At 46.3% G+C, this 14,922-nt stretch overlaps 1 protein-coding gene across 4 annotated transcripts in view; it reads left to right on the top strand.

Annotated features, from left to right (window-relative positions):
• CHD7 (chromodomain helicase DNA binding protein 7) overlaps positions 1 to 3,469 on the top strand; it is a 192,213-nt gene extending 188,744 nt beyond the window's left edge. For all 4 annotated transcript variants that reach the window (XM_055318220.1, XM_055318221.1, XM_055318218.1 and 1 more), the window contains exons 37-38: positions 209 to 313; positions 1,572 to 3,469. In XM_055318220.1, coding sequence (XP_055174195.1) covers positions 209 to 313; positions 1,572 to 2,486 — 1,020 coding nt within the window. In that variant the 3' untranslated portion in view covers positions 2,487 to 3,469. The remainder of the gene's footprint in view (positions 1 to 208; positions 314 to 1,571) is intronic.
• The last annotated feature ends 11,453 nt before the right edge of the window (positions 3,470 to 14,922 follow it).

The following is a 14,922-nucleotide window of genomic DNA, read 5'->3' as shown; positions in this document are numbered from 1 at the left end:
ACATTTGGGAAAGGAAATTGAGCTCACAGAAGGATGCTTTTTATCCTGACATCTTTTTAAGGAAGAAAAATCATGTTTCTTCCAGAATATCTGTATATGATACGTGTGTGTGTGTGTGTGTGTGTGAGTGAGTGTGTGTGTGTGAGAGAGACAGAGGAAGGGGGGAATGCAGGTGCTTTTAGATCATTTTCCAAATGCCTCTCCCCAGATGGGTGGAGCTATGGCGCCTCCAATGAAGGACCTGCCCAGGTGGCTGGAAGAGAACCCTGAGTTTGCAGTTGCTCCAGACTGGACTGAGATAGTGAAGCAGTCTGTAAGTACACTGTGCTTCTGTCTGGAGAGGTATTGATACAAAAGTGTGGTCTCCTGAGCTTTTCTTTCTTTTCTGTTGACCATGAATGATTCAGTGATAACTGATTCTGAAAAGAATTGACATAATACATCCTCATTTCTTATAGCCATACATCATTAGCTCAAAGCGGATTCATTTGACAGCTCTGATTTTAAAGGATTGTATAGAAATACATGTTCACAGTCTTGGAGGTAGACTTACTACAGGGTGGAATGTCCCAGGTAAACCTGGTTAACAGTCTACCTGTGGAGTGGAATTCGTGGTGGTTGAGATCATTAAGATTCATCAATATATATATATTTTTAATTTTCAAATAAAGAATACAACAGTTTTGTCTAAAATTTTTTTCCACTTTACTCTTCAAGATGAATTTGTTGCTGTCTTGATTTCTCTGGTTGTTTATACAGTAAAATTTCTCATTTTTCTTTTGGTGTATGGTTCTGTCAGTCATAACGTGTAATTTCTTGAACCACCACTGCAACCAAAATATAGACCGTGCGACCCCAAGTTCCCTTGTATTACTTGCCCCTCCCTACCCTTCCCAGCTCAGGCATCTGCTGATCTGTTCCCTGTCCCAAGTTTTGTCTTTTTGGGATGTCCTATTAGCAGAAGCATAAATTGTCTAACCTTTTTAAGATGACATCATAATTGAGATTTATCCACATGGTTGCTCATGTCAGAAGTTTGTGCAACTCATCGCTGAGCATCCTTCTCATCGCTAAGCATCCCTCCAACGCATGCATATGCCCGTGTGTGCGCTTACCCATCACCTGTAGAAGGACATGTGGGTGGTTTCTAGACTTGGGCAAATATGAGGACAGCTGCTGTAAATATTTGTTTGGGGGTGAACATAGTTTTTGGTTCTCCAGGGTAGATACTAAAATGTGATTTTGGTCAGTGTCCATACTTTTCAACTTCCTCGCAATACGTAATTTCTCGAGGTAGTTACGGATATGCTGATAACTGGCTGTTGACCTCGCCAGTAGAGTGGCCTTTAGCAATTTTTCTGCAACTCCACACACAATTCAGTGAGTTTAACGTAAGGGCCAAAAGGTAGAGTGTCTGCTTTCGAGGTTTTACCAGCGGGCTGTTTGGATGGAATCATGGCTTCCGTGTCTCCATTCAGAATGAGCATTTTCAGCACCGCCCAAGGGCCCCCAGTGAACTTAGGCTTTCGCCAGCCGTTTACAGCTGCTGTCTGCCTGTCCCTTTGCCTCAGGGTTTTGTTCCCGAGTCGATGTTTGACCGCCTTCTCACCGGCCCCGTGGTGCGGGGGGAAGGAGCGAGCAGAAGAGGTCGAAGGCCTAAGAGCGAGATCGCCCGGGCGGCTGCGGCGGCCGCGGCGGCCTCCACGTCGGGGATCAACCCTCTGCTGGTGAACAGTCTGTTCGCGGGAATGGACCTGACGAGCCTTCAGAACCTCCAGAACCTGCAGTCGCTCCAGCTGGCGGGGCTCATGGGCTTCCCCCCGGGACTGGCGACGGCCGCGGCCGCCGGCGGTGACACAAAGAACCCCGCGGCCGTGCTGCCCCTCATGCTGCCGGGCATGGCGGGCCTGCCCAACGTGTTCGGCCTGGGCGGGCTGCTGAACAGCCCGCTCTCCGCTGCTGCTGGCAACGCCACTACTGCTTCGGGCCAAGGAGACCCGGACGACGGCACTTCGAAAGGGGAAGAGAAGGGCAACGAGAACGAGGAAGAGAACAAAGACTCCGAGAAAAGCACAGATGCTGTTTCGGCTACTGACTCTGCGAATGGATCTGTTGGTGCTGCTACTGCCCCGGCCGGACTGCCCTCCAACCCGCTCGCCTTCAACCCCTTCCTCCTGTCCACCATGGCGCCGGGCCTCTTCTACCCATCCATGTTTCTACCTCCAGGACTGGGGGGATTGACACTGCCCGGGTTCCCCGCCTTAGCAGGACTCCAGAACGCCGTGGGCTCCGGCGAGGAAAAGGCCCCCGACAAGGCCGAGGGGGGCGCCTTCCAGGAAGAGGAGAACCTGGAAGGCAGCGATGCCGAGGAGAACCTGGACAAGACTGCGGAGTCCTCCATCTTCGAAGATGAAATAGCACAGGGTGAAGAGCTGGACTCCCTTGATGGGGGGGACGAACTAGAAAACAATGAAAATGATGAATAACCAGTACCAGTTCCAGTTAAAGTGTTTAAAACTTTTGACAAGTGGTAGTCCTACTGTTTACACTCACAGTTAATGTTCATACCTAGTTTTATAAGCTGTTCTGTAACATAGTGTAGCAAAAAAAAAAAAAAGGAAAAAAAAAAGTCCAAGTCATGTTATACAGGTGTGTCAAAAGGTATCTTGGTCATTAAGTATTGTGCAGTGCATTATTTATTATCCCTAGGAGAGATGAAATTTGAGAGGTGATCATGTCTTTTTTAAGGAAACTTACATAATGCTCTGCTTTTTTTTTCTTTTTTTTTCTTTTGGTACCATTGGTATTATAATAAAGAGCAATTTGTAACTGAGTGGCACTAATGGAAGGAAGTGCTACTCAAAGGAAGTATGAAGTTATATATTTAATTTTTTAATTTTAATTTTTTTGCTGTGAAGGTCAAGATGAAATTTACCATACATATCATACTTGCTCATTTGTTTCCCTTTTGACTGTATGGGGGTTCCCACACTTGCGCATCCACACACATCCATACACTCTGACAATCTCCACGTTAGTGTGAACGTCTCTGTCCCGAGGCGCAGCAATAATAAGGCAGCTGTTGAATGTGAAGGGTCCCTTTGGAAATTAACCTACTGGGAGGGTTCTTGCCAGACAGAACTACAGTTCCATTGTCTCGTGGTCTTGTAATGCACTGGTATAAACAAAATAAATAAATGAATAAATAAAGAGTGAGAGAAGAGAGAATCAGGTACCTTTTTTAAATTAAAGGACTTTGTTACTTTAGCCACAAAGCTAAAACAGCATTACCTCAGCTCTAAACTAGCCTTGAAGTTTACAGACATGACTTTGTAAATGTATTGTTTTTCTTTGTTGTGATGTCCTTTTATTTTTTCTTTGAAAACTGCTATCATGTAAGATAAAATGTAAATTGCTGCCAACTGTAGTAATGATGCTTTTAATAAAAGTGACCCATGATATGCAGAGATGTAATTATAGAATGTAGTATGTAGGGGAACTGGTGTTCACTCTATTTTTTGTATTCGCAATAGATGCAAATACAGCATTCTGGCCTTTGTACGGTTTCTTGATATATCCTCTTATGCTAGATTAGCTGTTAGTAATTCACTAAACTGATTGTCTTCAGACTAGACAGGAAGAAAAACCTTAAATTACCTTCACATAATTCCACTCCAGATATCTCCACAGAACCACACACAAAAACCTCCTATTACTCCCTCAAAAGGGCATCTGAGACTGAGAATACTTTAAAATGTGTGCAGCGTCTGATAATGTGGTACACTAAAGAACAAAAGGGCAAAAGAAAAATGAGGCTTTAATAGGCAGAATATCTAGGTCATTTATCCTTGGTTAATGGGTAGAAAAACACAATGCCAGAGTGTCAGCAAGGGACACAAAGGCGCTCTGGTGTCCTGCGGACCGGTGCTTGATGCCAGAAACTGTGTGGAAAACCCATGTGGAATTAAAAGGGGCCCACTTAAGCAACCGCATGCGCATGCGCGGGCTCGGGAGCTGCCCATCTGTGCACCCCTTCATGACCTTTGATATTCGAGGTTAAATATAATTTGAGAGCTACTCTTTTCACCTTTCATGTCACCTGACTGAACACAAAGCTGTATTTCCATGCAGCTAGAAACGGAGAAGAAGGGATGTGGTTGGAGTTCTGTGTACGTTGCCTCCTTCCACACCCTGTCTACACTCAAGTAGTCCATCCCCCACTGGATGTGTCACAAGACAGATTGTCTAAAGTCCTTGTAGACACTAAGACTCGGTTCATTTTTATCCCAAAGTGAAAATCTGCCCGTGTGATTCTGGAAAAAGGACAACTTGAAGCCCCCATGCTAGAGACCCTCTGGTTGCTTTTTATCCACCATAGTTACTATTGTGTCTTGGAAATTAACAAACGGGTAGTGTGCACTGGAGTAAAAAGTGCCTTTAATCTGAGAATATCTTCCGAAATGGAATTCTTTGAACATGGAAAAAAAAAAAAAAAAGACTAGATCTGCACAAAGTACAGGGAGTTTAAATATTTAAAACAAAGATTTTTTTAAGCCTCAAAGTAAGACATTAGGTAAGAAGAGTGTGTTTAATAAAGTGCGTCCTAAAAGGGTCTTTTTCTAAAATACTTTATAGTACTGGATGTTTTCCTATGACCTTGTGTAAATAGAACATGCAGTGGGACTGTTAGGGAAGGAAATGCCAAGAGCAAAGGCATTGGTTGCTGTGGCCAGAAGGAACCCTGAGTTGAGAGATGGGTCACCAGCTGGCTCTGTGTTAGCTGGGATTTATTTTGTTAAAGTCATTTAGATTTCCATGTTGGAAAATATGGAGTTTTTTTTTCTTCTAATGGAATTAATTCTTGATGTTAGTCCTTGAATTTACCTAAGTAAGAAATACTTTAAATTCAATCTGATCCTTAATAACTAGGGTTCCTTGTGTGCTTCAATGTCAATTAAGTCCTTGCTACCTGCTTTCCATGGCATTGCTGCTCATCTCCCTTCTCTGAGAGGGAAGTACTTTCCTTCCAGCGGGAAACTGAGCCTTTCAGAGACTTAGGAGTTGGCCAGTGGTAAATATAGGAGCTGGATTGGAACCCAGGCAGTCTGACATCAGAGCCTACTTACATTATCCCAAAATACGGCTCTCTTAGGTCTCTGAAAGAAAATTATTATAAAATGATGATTTGGAGTGTTTGGGGCTTCTATGTTTTTACCTCTCCACCGACCCATCCATAAGCATCTTAAGTTTCATACTTGGATTAAGAGAAAGCCTGTGTCAAGTGGAACAGTGTGAGCTCTTAACTATGGAAACTTGAGTCCCAGTTACCTCCTTTAAATTTGGGTTTATCCTGCCCCGTGAATACTTCCATTTTATAAAGAAATCAAGTCTTTGGAAAAGATAAGCTTACTCAGGCTTCCGAGTTAATAAATCGCAAACCTGGTATTTGAACCCAGATCGATCAACTCCAAAGCCCAGACACTTAACTGATGAGCCAGTGTAATTAATGTTCATCAGCAAACATTTGTGGGGTTCCATGTGCTAGAGGGGGTTTCGGAGGCAGGAGCCTTACAACGAAAACAGACTAGTCCCCTGCTGTCAGATTTTACATTTGAGGAGCAAGGAGACAGGTGATAAGCAGATCATACATAAAACTTTTATAGATCAAGGAAGACCATTAAATAATGTAATGGGGCAGACAGGGAGGAGCACTGTGAAGGGGCAGCTCTGCTTACTTGCCTGAGTGATGAGAAGCAGGAGCCAGATGAAGATCTGGTTGAAGGATGTTCTGGGCAAAGGGAAGAGTGCAGAGCAAAGACCCTGAGTTTGAGAGTGAGCTTGGAAGAAAGGGCTTCTAGGGCAGCCCATCTACCCAGAAGAAGAGGGAGGCAGGGATGCCCTGTTGGAGGCTTCGGATTTCCTTTTAGGTGCTGTAGAAAATGCTTGGGAGGTTTTATGCAGGAAGGCAGTATGACCAAATTTGTATTTTTAAAATAAATAATCGCGGTGGCCACAATGTGGGAAAAAAAAAAAAAGGCTTGTAAAGAGGAGCTGGGAATTCTAGTCAGGAGACTGCTATAGCAGCCTTGGAATTATGTGAATAATTTGAATTAACTTCAGGATTACTCCTGAAATACATCCAATATTTGCTTTTCTTTCTTTCTTTCTTTCTTTCTTTCTTTCTTTCTTTCTTTCTTTCTTTCTTTCTTTTAAGGAATTGAATGATAAATGTTACAAGAAAAGATACTGGGAACAGAAAAGTTTCCTTCCATGTTCTGTTACAAAATTCTTCAGTTCATTGAAAACTGTTAATTATCTTTGGGAAGAGTTCTAAGACTATTTCTAACAGGTAGGGGCAGTAAGAACATATGTGCATTGTTGAAGTGACGTGTGTGTGCAGCAAACATTGCTGTGCCTCTGGAGCCATCAATAAATTTAAATTAGGAAGCAAAACAATGTAAATGACTTCTAACAAGCACTTAAGAGTTAGAATATATCATATTCAACTGGGCTCTCTAATGAGCAATTTTATGTATTTTTTAGCACAGATAAGATCTACCACAGTTTTATAGACAATTTATAGGAAAGTAAACTACATTTGGCAAAATAGATGAGTAAATTACCTTCTGAAATATTTAGTGTAAGACTCCTTCAGTGAAAAGCATTTCATCATTGAATTTTTTGTGGGGAGAGTCGCCCAACTTGGCAATTTTTCTGGTGGGGGTTATGATGATGATTTACAGAGTATTTTTGGACTATTTAAGTCATGTGTATGTTTTAAGGTTTCTCCTTAACTTTCTCTTGCTCCCATTCTTATTCTTGAGTCTCTAAACCCAAACTAGAACAACTCCTTGTGTATATGTGTTGGCAATGTAGCTCTAATCGATGGTCTGTTGATCTGTAGATCTTACTTTGGATCTACGAATGTAGAATTGAATTTTAATTTCCGTTTCCTTAGTGAATGGATGTTTACCATGTAACTTAAATGAAGTCAAAGACGAGGGTAATGACAACAAAAACTTCAAATACAGTCTTCTTTCATCGGACATCTTTATCTTCAGAAGCATTTACTTGTATAATTTGTTTAGCTCCTAAGCTGACTGAAATTTTCATCAACTGAACAAACACAGAAGAACCCACCTGCAGATGCTGACAGATGGTCATTTAAGTGTATCAATGTCTCCCCACCAGGTTCTTTCCCATGAACCTTTCATGTTCACGAGGTCTTTCCGGGCTCCAAGTTGAGTGTCATTGGGAATTTTTTGAGTGATAGCTAAAGGACAGCATAATAGATTTCTAATGTATGATAAAGAGAAACACCAGGTCAAAATATTGTTTAGCAATCACTTAGTACCCTACTTTGGGTGGCTCCTTCCATTGTCCATTGCCCACGCTTGTGTTTTGATCTTAAAGCTCAATTTCAAAATTACAAAAGAGAGAAACCTCATGCTCTTGTGACAAGATCCAGGTACTGCCCTGGCTTCACACCCTTTGCAGCCCCAAACCACCTCATCCTTGTCAGCCCCAGTTCAAGAGACTTCAACCTGGACGTTGGCTGGATGACTGAAACCATAAGCAGGCTGTGAATTTCATAGTCGGGAGAGTACACCATTTGAGGAGAGAAAATTTGTCCTGTATGACATGTTCCACCATGTTTCCTTAGGAGCCAAGGAGCTCTTAGCGCTTTAGAATTCAGCATTTGTGGTTGTCAAAGGGCACTTGTGAGCTAACCCACCGCACACCCAGGAGAGGTAGGCCAATGTTCTTGCCGCCTCCCCTATTTAGCTGGTTAGGTGGGGTCGCTGCCCAAGGCCAAGTGGATAGACAACTGCAGTGGAGGGAACTAGAATGAAGGCTTCTCCAGTATACGCTGTATGTAGTGGTGGACTGTCTTAAGTAAAAACCTGCCATTTGTGTAAACTTAGGTCTACAATATTAAAAAAAAAAAACCCATACCTAAAATAAAATAAGCTACCAGCAAAAGGAATTTAAATAAAATATAATTAATTAAGCTATACACTCCCTCAATAACAACTAATCTTATGACTAGAAGTTCCGGTGTCTCATGCTACAAGACCAAAGTCCTAGAAAAGGATGACTGAAAGATACTTAAGTTAAAAAAACCTGTTTGGGACACCTGGGTGGCTCAGTGGTGGAGCTTTGGCTCAGGGCAGTCCCAGGATCGAGTCCCACATCGGGCTTCCTACATGGAGCCTGCTTCTCCCTCTGCCTGTGTGTCTGTGTCTCTGTGTGTGTGTGTGTGTCTCATGAATAAATAAAATCTTCAAAATGTTTAATCAAGAGCAGACTTTACATCCATGTTGATTTTAGGATATAACCTATGGAACCGATTTGATAGTCCACATGCTTTTGCCGCATTTCTGAAGCTTGTCTTCTAGGTCTTTGGATAGGGGCTCTGGGACCTGGCCCTAGAAGGCAGACCGGCCCTCCGGCCCCCCGCAAGGCTGGGAGGTGGCCCGGCAGAAGGGAGTGCTGCTTCCCCAGCCTCGCAGGCCCCCAGGCCTCCGCTGGAGCGCTCCGCAGATTTGCATATCTGTAGCTGCCGAGCTAATGTTCTCTCCGGAGCTGGGGCCCTGCGAGGCGACAGCCAGGATCCTTTCCATCTCATTGTAAGAGTCCCTGGAAAATGAGAGGCCGCCCTTGTGTCTGGCTGGGGAGGCATTGTTCCTCGGAGACGAAGCTGGCCTGTTTCTCAGCTCCTCGCCGGCTGCCTCTGCAGCCCCCGCCAGCTTCTGGGGAGCAGCTGGGCGGCCTGGGCATAGCCTGCAGGGTTAGGTGAAAACCATCTAAAAATCTCCCTTCCGCCTTCGCCCTCCAAAATGAAGTTACAGACAAGCCACACACACACACACACACCCCCAAGAGCCCCATTTTTGTACAGAACCGCGTGTTCTGAGAGGGAAAACAAAAACAGCAACTGGACGACGACCTGCTCCGCCGGGCCCTCCACCCCCGGCACCCCCCCTTTTGTTTTTAATATTTAGAGACAGGTAAGTTTTTTTAGATCTATTTATTTGTTTTGTTTTGTTTTTTTAAGATTTTATTTATTCATGAGAGACGAGAGAGAGAGAGAGAGAGAGAGAGAGAGAGAGAGAGGCAGAGACACAGGAGGAGGGAGAAGCAGGCTCCAAGCAGGGAGCCCAGCATGGGACTCGATCCAGGTCTCCAGGATCACACCCCGGGCCAAAGACAGGCACTAAACCACTGAGCCACCCAGGGATCCCCCTAGATCTATTTATTTGATAGAAAAAAACACATGCTGGGGGCAGGGGGAGAGAGAGAGAAACTCAAGCAGCCTCTGCATTGAGCATGAGCCGACTGGAGGCTCCACCTACGGCCCAAGAGCGATCCCAGGACCCAAGAGTCAGGACCCAAGAGTGGGCCTAGCCGCCCCTCCCCCCAGCAGGCCCCTCTTGAGCAAAGCACTCCCCTGGCCATCAGCACACAATTCAAGCCCAGAATGGCCCTTTACGTTGCAACCGGAGAGCGGTCCAGTGAGCGGGAGGGACAAGTATCAGTTGTACCACCAATCCCCTCTGCTTGGGGACAGTCCCGGCAATAACCCCAATACCGTTTCTGATGGCAGGGAAATAAAAGCCTTTTGTATTTCTGTCAGTTTTTAATGTGGTTTGGGAGCGGGCCAAAGGGACGAAACACCGCTGGCCTGTGAAGGGTGGGAAGGATCCCGGGGACCAGCGTGTGAGATACTGGCGAGCCATAGAAAGGCAGCCCCGCCCTCACTTGTTGTTTCTCTGCGTCTGCGGAGCCCAAGTGACCAAAACTCATCTCCAGTTGAGTTTCGGACACCTGTCATGTCCCAAACAGCCCTCCGCTCCTGTGTATGCAAGAGCCTCGCCAAAGCAGCCCCCGAAGGGCCACGTGCCCAAAGGACCCACACGCAATGGATGTGGCACACTTATCCCCTTGGGTGCTAGGAACGTGATGCCTGTCCCTGCCCTCAAGGGGACACTGGCATGACCACCTTAACTCAAGGGCTTAGGCAGACTCAAGTTTCCTTTTTCTTTTTTTTTTTTAAGATTTTATTTATTTATTTATTTATTTATTTATTTATTTATTTATTTATTTATTTATACAGAGAGGGAGAAGCAGAGACCCAGGCAGAGGGAGAAGCAGGCTCCCTGCGGGGGGACCGATGCGGGACTCGATCCCAGGACCCCGGGATCACGCCCTGGGCCGAAGGCAGACGCTCAACCGCTGAGCCACCGGGCGTCCCTAGATTCCAGTTTTAATGGCTGCTACAGCTACCAATGATCCCAGCCAGTTGACCGTCGGTTGTGGCTAAATGCGTTGAATAGTTACGGACACCGCGTGCCCATACAGCCTGGGGGAAGCAGGTGACACGATGGGCTGTCCTCAGCTCCAGGCCAGGTTAGCTGCCTGCACCTGGCAACCTCACCCAGAGCACGGACAGCTTAAACCAATCTTATTTTACTTGGAGGCGGGCCATCTAGGTTTCTGAATTGCTGCCAGGACAAAAGGCCACAGAATTTAGAAACTTAGGTTAAACGACTTGCACCCCAGCCTCTCCTGCATGCACATGGCTGGTCCTGACGCCGCGTCTCCTGAAAGTGCCCCCAACGACGATCCAAAAATGGCTTCAGCAGTGGTCGAGAGCATCCTTGCTGCCAGCGTCCACAAGCTGACTTCCTCTGAGGCTCGGACATCTTGCCTGATGGATTCAAGGCAGCCATTTTGTGCTTCTTGTTCGAAGCCTCCTCTCTCTCAAGGACAAATGTCAGGGAGTCTTTTTGTGTATTAGGGACACTTTCTTTTTTTTAAAGCCTGCTAGAGAAAGGGAATAATAGGCATCATTCTTGTCCTTATGCAGCAATCAATTGGCAAATATTTAATGTGCAGCTGGAGGGGGGGTAGGAGACAAAGAATGTAGTCAGGGTCCTCGCTCTCGAGGGCCTTCGCAGGTCTCTGACTGACGTAGTTTATAAAAATAACACAGGCCTGGCTGCAACTTACAGATTGCAAAACATGCATGCATTATCTCAACTGATACAACTTTGAAATCAATCGCACGTGAGTTGTGACTTCAGAGACCAAAGATACTAAATCTCAGCAATCCAAGGTCAGCAGGTGGCTTAGATGGATCTTATGCGCAGGTCTTTGGACCTAAACTCAGGTCTCTCTGCCACACTACGCACCAAACAGGCCACCCGTGCCCAATGCAGACTGGCAGTCCCGCACAGCGAGAGCTTGGACCCCTCCCTGGGCCCCCACCTTCATTTGTATATTTGGAATAATACTGGTAACATCAACCATGATCATGCCTTCCTTGTAGGCTGCTGTGAGGATGACAAATAGTGCATATGCAACGTCCTCAGTGTGTGGCGCTGAAGTGACCCTCCATAAAGGTTGACCCTAAAACCATGCTCATCTAATGAGTTCCAAAAGAAAGTGGCTTCGGAGAGTGCCATCCAAAAGCACTGACGAAGGGGATCCCTGGGTGGTTCAGCAGTTTGGCACCTGCCTTTGGCCCAGGGCACGATCCTGGAGTCCCGGGATCGAGACCGCGTCAGGCTCCCTGCATGGAGCCTGTTTCTCCCTCCTCCTCTGTCTCTGCCTCTCTCTCTCTCTCTCTCTCTCTCTCTCTCTCTCTGTCTATCGTAAAATAAGTAAATAAATCTTTAAAAAAATAATAAAAAATAAAAGCACTGACAAAGTGGCTGGGGTGATCTGGCCAGTAAGGAACATCTGCAAAGATGAGGATGATGGTGGCTTCCCCAAGAGCAGTGAGGAGGCTGGAGAGGGGGTCAGGCTGGGTATGACTCTGGCTCTCAAACTCTGAAGACAAATAGGATGCACACTGGGGCCTTGTGCATATTTACATTTGGATACCGATTTTTTCCCCAAAGGCCACAAGTCACAGCATAGGCTTACTCCCTCTCATATACTCAAATCATTTGTTGTATTTGATTTCAGTCAAAAATAAATGCTTGTGCCTGTCTAAATTGATTTTATGATTCAATTAAAAGGTGAGGGCCTGCTTCTTGAAAAATTCTGCTTTAAACAAGAATTTGTGGGGCACCCAGGTGGCTCAGTGGTTAAGCATCTCTGCCTTGGGCTCAGGGTGTGATCCCAGGCTCCCTGGATCAAGTCCTGCATCGGGCTCCCTGTAGGGAGCCTGCCTCTCCCTCTGCCTATGTCTCTGCCTCTCTCTCTCCGTGTCTCTCATGAATAAGAAAAAGTAATAAAAATTTAAAAAATAAGAATTCTGAATCTGGACACCTGGATGAGCTTTGTGGCAGGGAGGCCAAAGTGACCTCTAATTTCCTGACGTTGATGCACAATTGTATGTGTATATTTTTCTGGAAAGACTGTCCCTCAGTCTCGTGGTCCTCAAAGCACCTGTGACTCCCTTTTTTTTTTTTTTTTTTTTTTTTTTAGAGAGAGAGAGAGAAAGGAGCAAGGAGAGACAGAGGGAGAGGGAGAGAGAGAATCTCCAGCAGACTCCTAGGTGAGCGCAGAGCCCAACCTGGGGCTCGAGCTCCTGACCCTGAGACCACGACCCGAGCCAAAATCGAGTCAGATGCTTAACCAACTGAGCCACCCAAGCGCCCCTGTGACTCCCTCTTTGAGAGAAAGAGGCTGAAAATTCCATTCGAGTCGATTGGGGCTTGCTTTTAAGCAGAGTGCCCCTCCACACACGGCCTGGACGGGCCCTCCTGTCTCCGTCGAGTAAGGCCCGCAGCTGTGGCCGCCTCCCGTGGCCGCGGGGATGGTAACAGCACCGTGTAGGCCTGCTTTGGAGACCGGATGAGATCATGCGCGGAGTGCTGGGCAGAGCTGGCACTAAGTAAACACTTCACAATGTCAACTATTGTGCTGTCCCTGCGTGGTAAGAGGAGTTGTCCATTGTAGCCGCCCGGTTCTTGTGTGAGTTGTGTGTTTGTTTGAGTGGAATGAATTCTTTCCCTCTTCCATAAGCATGGGGGCCGATAGAAATTCAGGACGATCGGGGGCGCCAGGCTGGCTCAGTCAGTAGAGCATACGACTCCTGATCTTGGGGTCACGAGTGTAAGCCGCACTCTGGGCAGAGAGCTTACTTTATTTATTTATTTTTTTTATTTTTTTTTTTGAGAGCTTACTTTAAAAAAAAGAAGAAGAAGAAATTCAGGGCAATCTAAGATACCTTTAGGCCTCTCCCCTCCGTCCTCGCACAAAGCCAGAAGACAGAAATGAGTCCTTGTATTGCTGTCTGGCTTCTGGAGGCCGGTCCTAGGTCCTCCTTGCCAAGCTACGCCAGCTTCCTGGGCCGCCTTGGCCCAGGTAAGCTCAGGACACCCACCCCTGTCCCATCTGCCCTTGGGGATAAAAATCAAACCCAACAGGGCAGCCCTGATGGCTCAGCGGTTTGGTGCCACCTTCAGCCTGGGATATGATCCTGGAGACCCGGGATCGAGTCCCACGTCAGGGTCCCTGCGTGGAGCCTGCTTCTCCCTCTGCCTGTGTCTCTGCCTCTCTCTCTCTCTCTGTGTGTCTGTCATGAATAAATAAAATAAAATTTAAAAAACAAATCAAACCCAACAAAACCTAAAGGCCCAGGAGGGTTGCCCTCAGTTTTCCATCCTTATGAGGAAGAAGCTAAGGTCAAAGGAAAAAGGCCTCTTTGCATTAAGTTGCTTGCCTTTTGGGGAGTCCAAATTTTGGCCACCTTATTAACATCCACCACGCTGCTCAGTCTCGCGTGTGAGGACCCTCCGACAGTGGCACCATGAGTGGATGTAGCAGATTTAGGCTGTGCTGGATTCCCTTCAACTATGGCACCAGGTCCTGGACTCCAAGGAAGGAGAGAAGAGCAAGCGGACAGATCCTCTGCCAAAACCAGCTCTTATTTTCTGAAGATTAGTTTATTTAGATTCTATTTATTTGAGAAGGAGAGAGAGCATGATAGAGACAGAACAAGTGGGGTGGAAGGTGGAGGCAGAGGGGAATGGAGAAGCAGGCTCCCCACTGAGCAGGGAGCCCCATGCAGTGCTTGATCCCAGGACCCCAGGATCATGACCTGAGAGCAGACGCTTAACAGGCTGAGCCACCCAGGAGCCCCACAAAGATTAGTTTAAAAGGACACAGAGACAAAGGTTTTGCTGATTTTAACAGCTCATACCTGGTAAAGAATGAAGATTTATACACCTGTAAGTATTGAACCCGTTCATTTTTAATTGGGTGTTTTTTATAACACTGTGTGGTAGAGGCTGAACTGTGTCCTGATCCCCTTCATATATTGAAGCCCTAACCTTCAGCAGCTCAGAATATGGCTATAGTTAAAATAGGGTCTTTAGAAAGGTGGGTTAGGGCAAGGTCATGTGGGCGATCCTAATCTGGTATGACTGCTGTCCTTATAAGAAGGGGAGATTAGGGACACGTGGGTGGCTCAGCAGTTGAGCGCCTGACTTCAGCCCAGGGCGTGATCCTGGAGTCCAAAGATCGAGTCCCACATCAGGCTCCCTGCATGGGGCCTGCTTCTCCCTCTGCCTGTGTCTCTGCCTTTCTCTCTCTCTCTCTCTCTCTCTCTCTCTCTCTCTCTCTCTCTCTCTCTCTCTGTGTGTGTGTGATGAATAAATAAAATCTTTTTTAAAAAGAAGGGGAGATTAGAGGTCACCTGGGTGTCTCAGTGGTTGAGCATCTGCCTTTGGCTCAGGTCGTGATCCTGGAGTCCAAGGATCCCCACGCAGAGCCTGTTTCTCCCTCTGCCCGTGTCTCTGCCTCTCACTGTCTCTCATAAATAAATACAATCTTTTTTAAAAAGGAGGGGAGATTAGGGCACAGGCAGGTACAGAGGGAAGACCATGTGAAGACACAAGGAGAAGATGACCTTCTACAAGCCAAGGGGAGGCCTCAGAAGGAGCCCACCCTGACGCCACCTTGGTC

The sequence above is a fragment of the Nyctereutes procyonoides genome, unplaced genomic scaffold (genome assembly GCF_905146905.1).
Source record: "Nyctereutes procyonoides isolate TBG_1078 unplaced genomic scaffold, NYPRO_anot_genome, whole genome shotgun sequence".
Lineage (NCBI taxonomy): Eukaryota > Metazoa > Chordata > Mammalia > Carnivora > Canidae > Nyctereutes > Nyctereutes procyonoides.
This window is presented reverse-complemented; position numbering and strand designations above follow the sequence as displayed.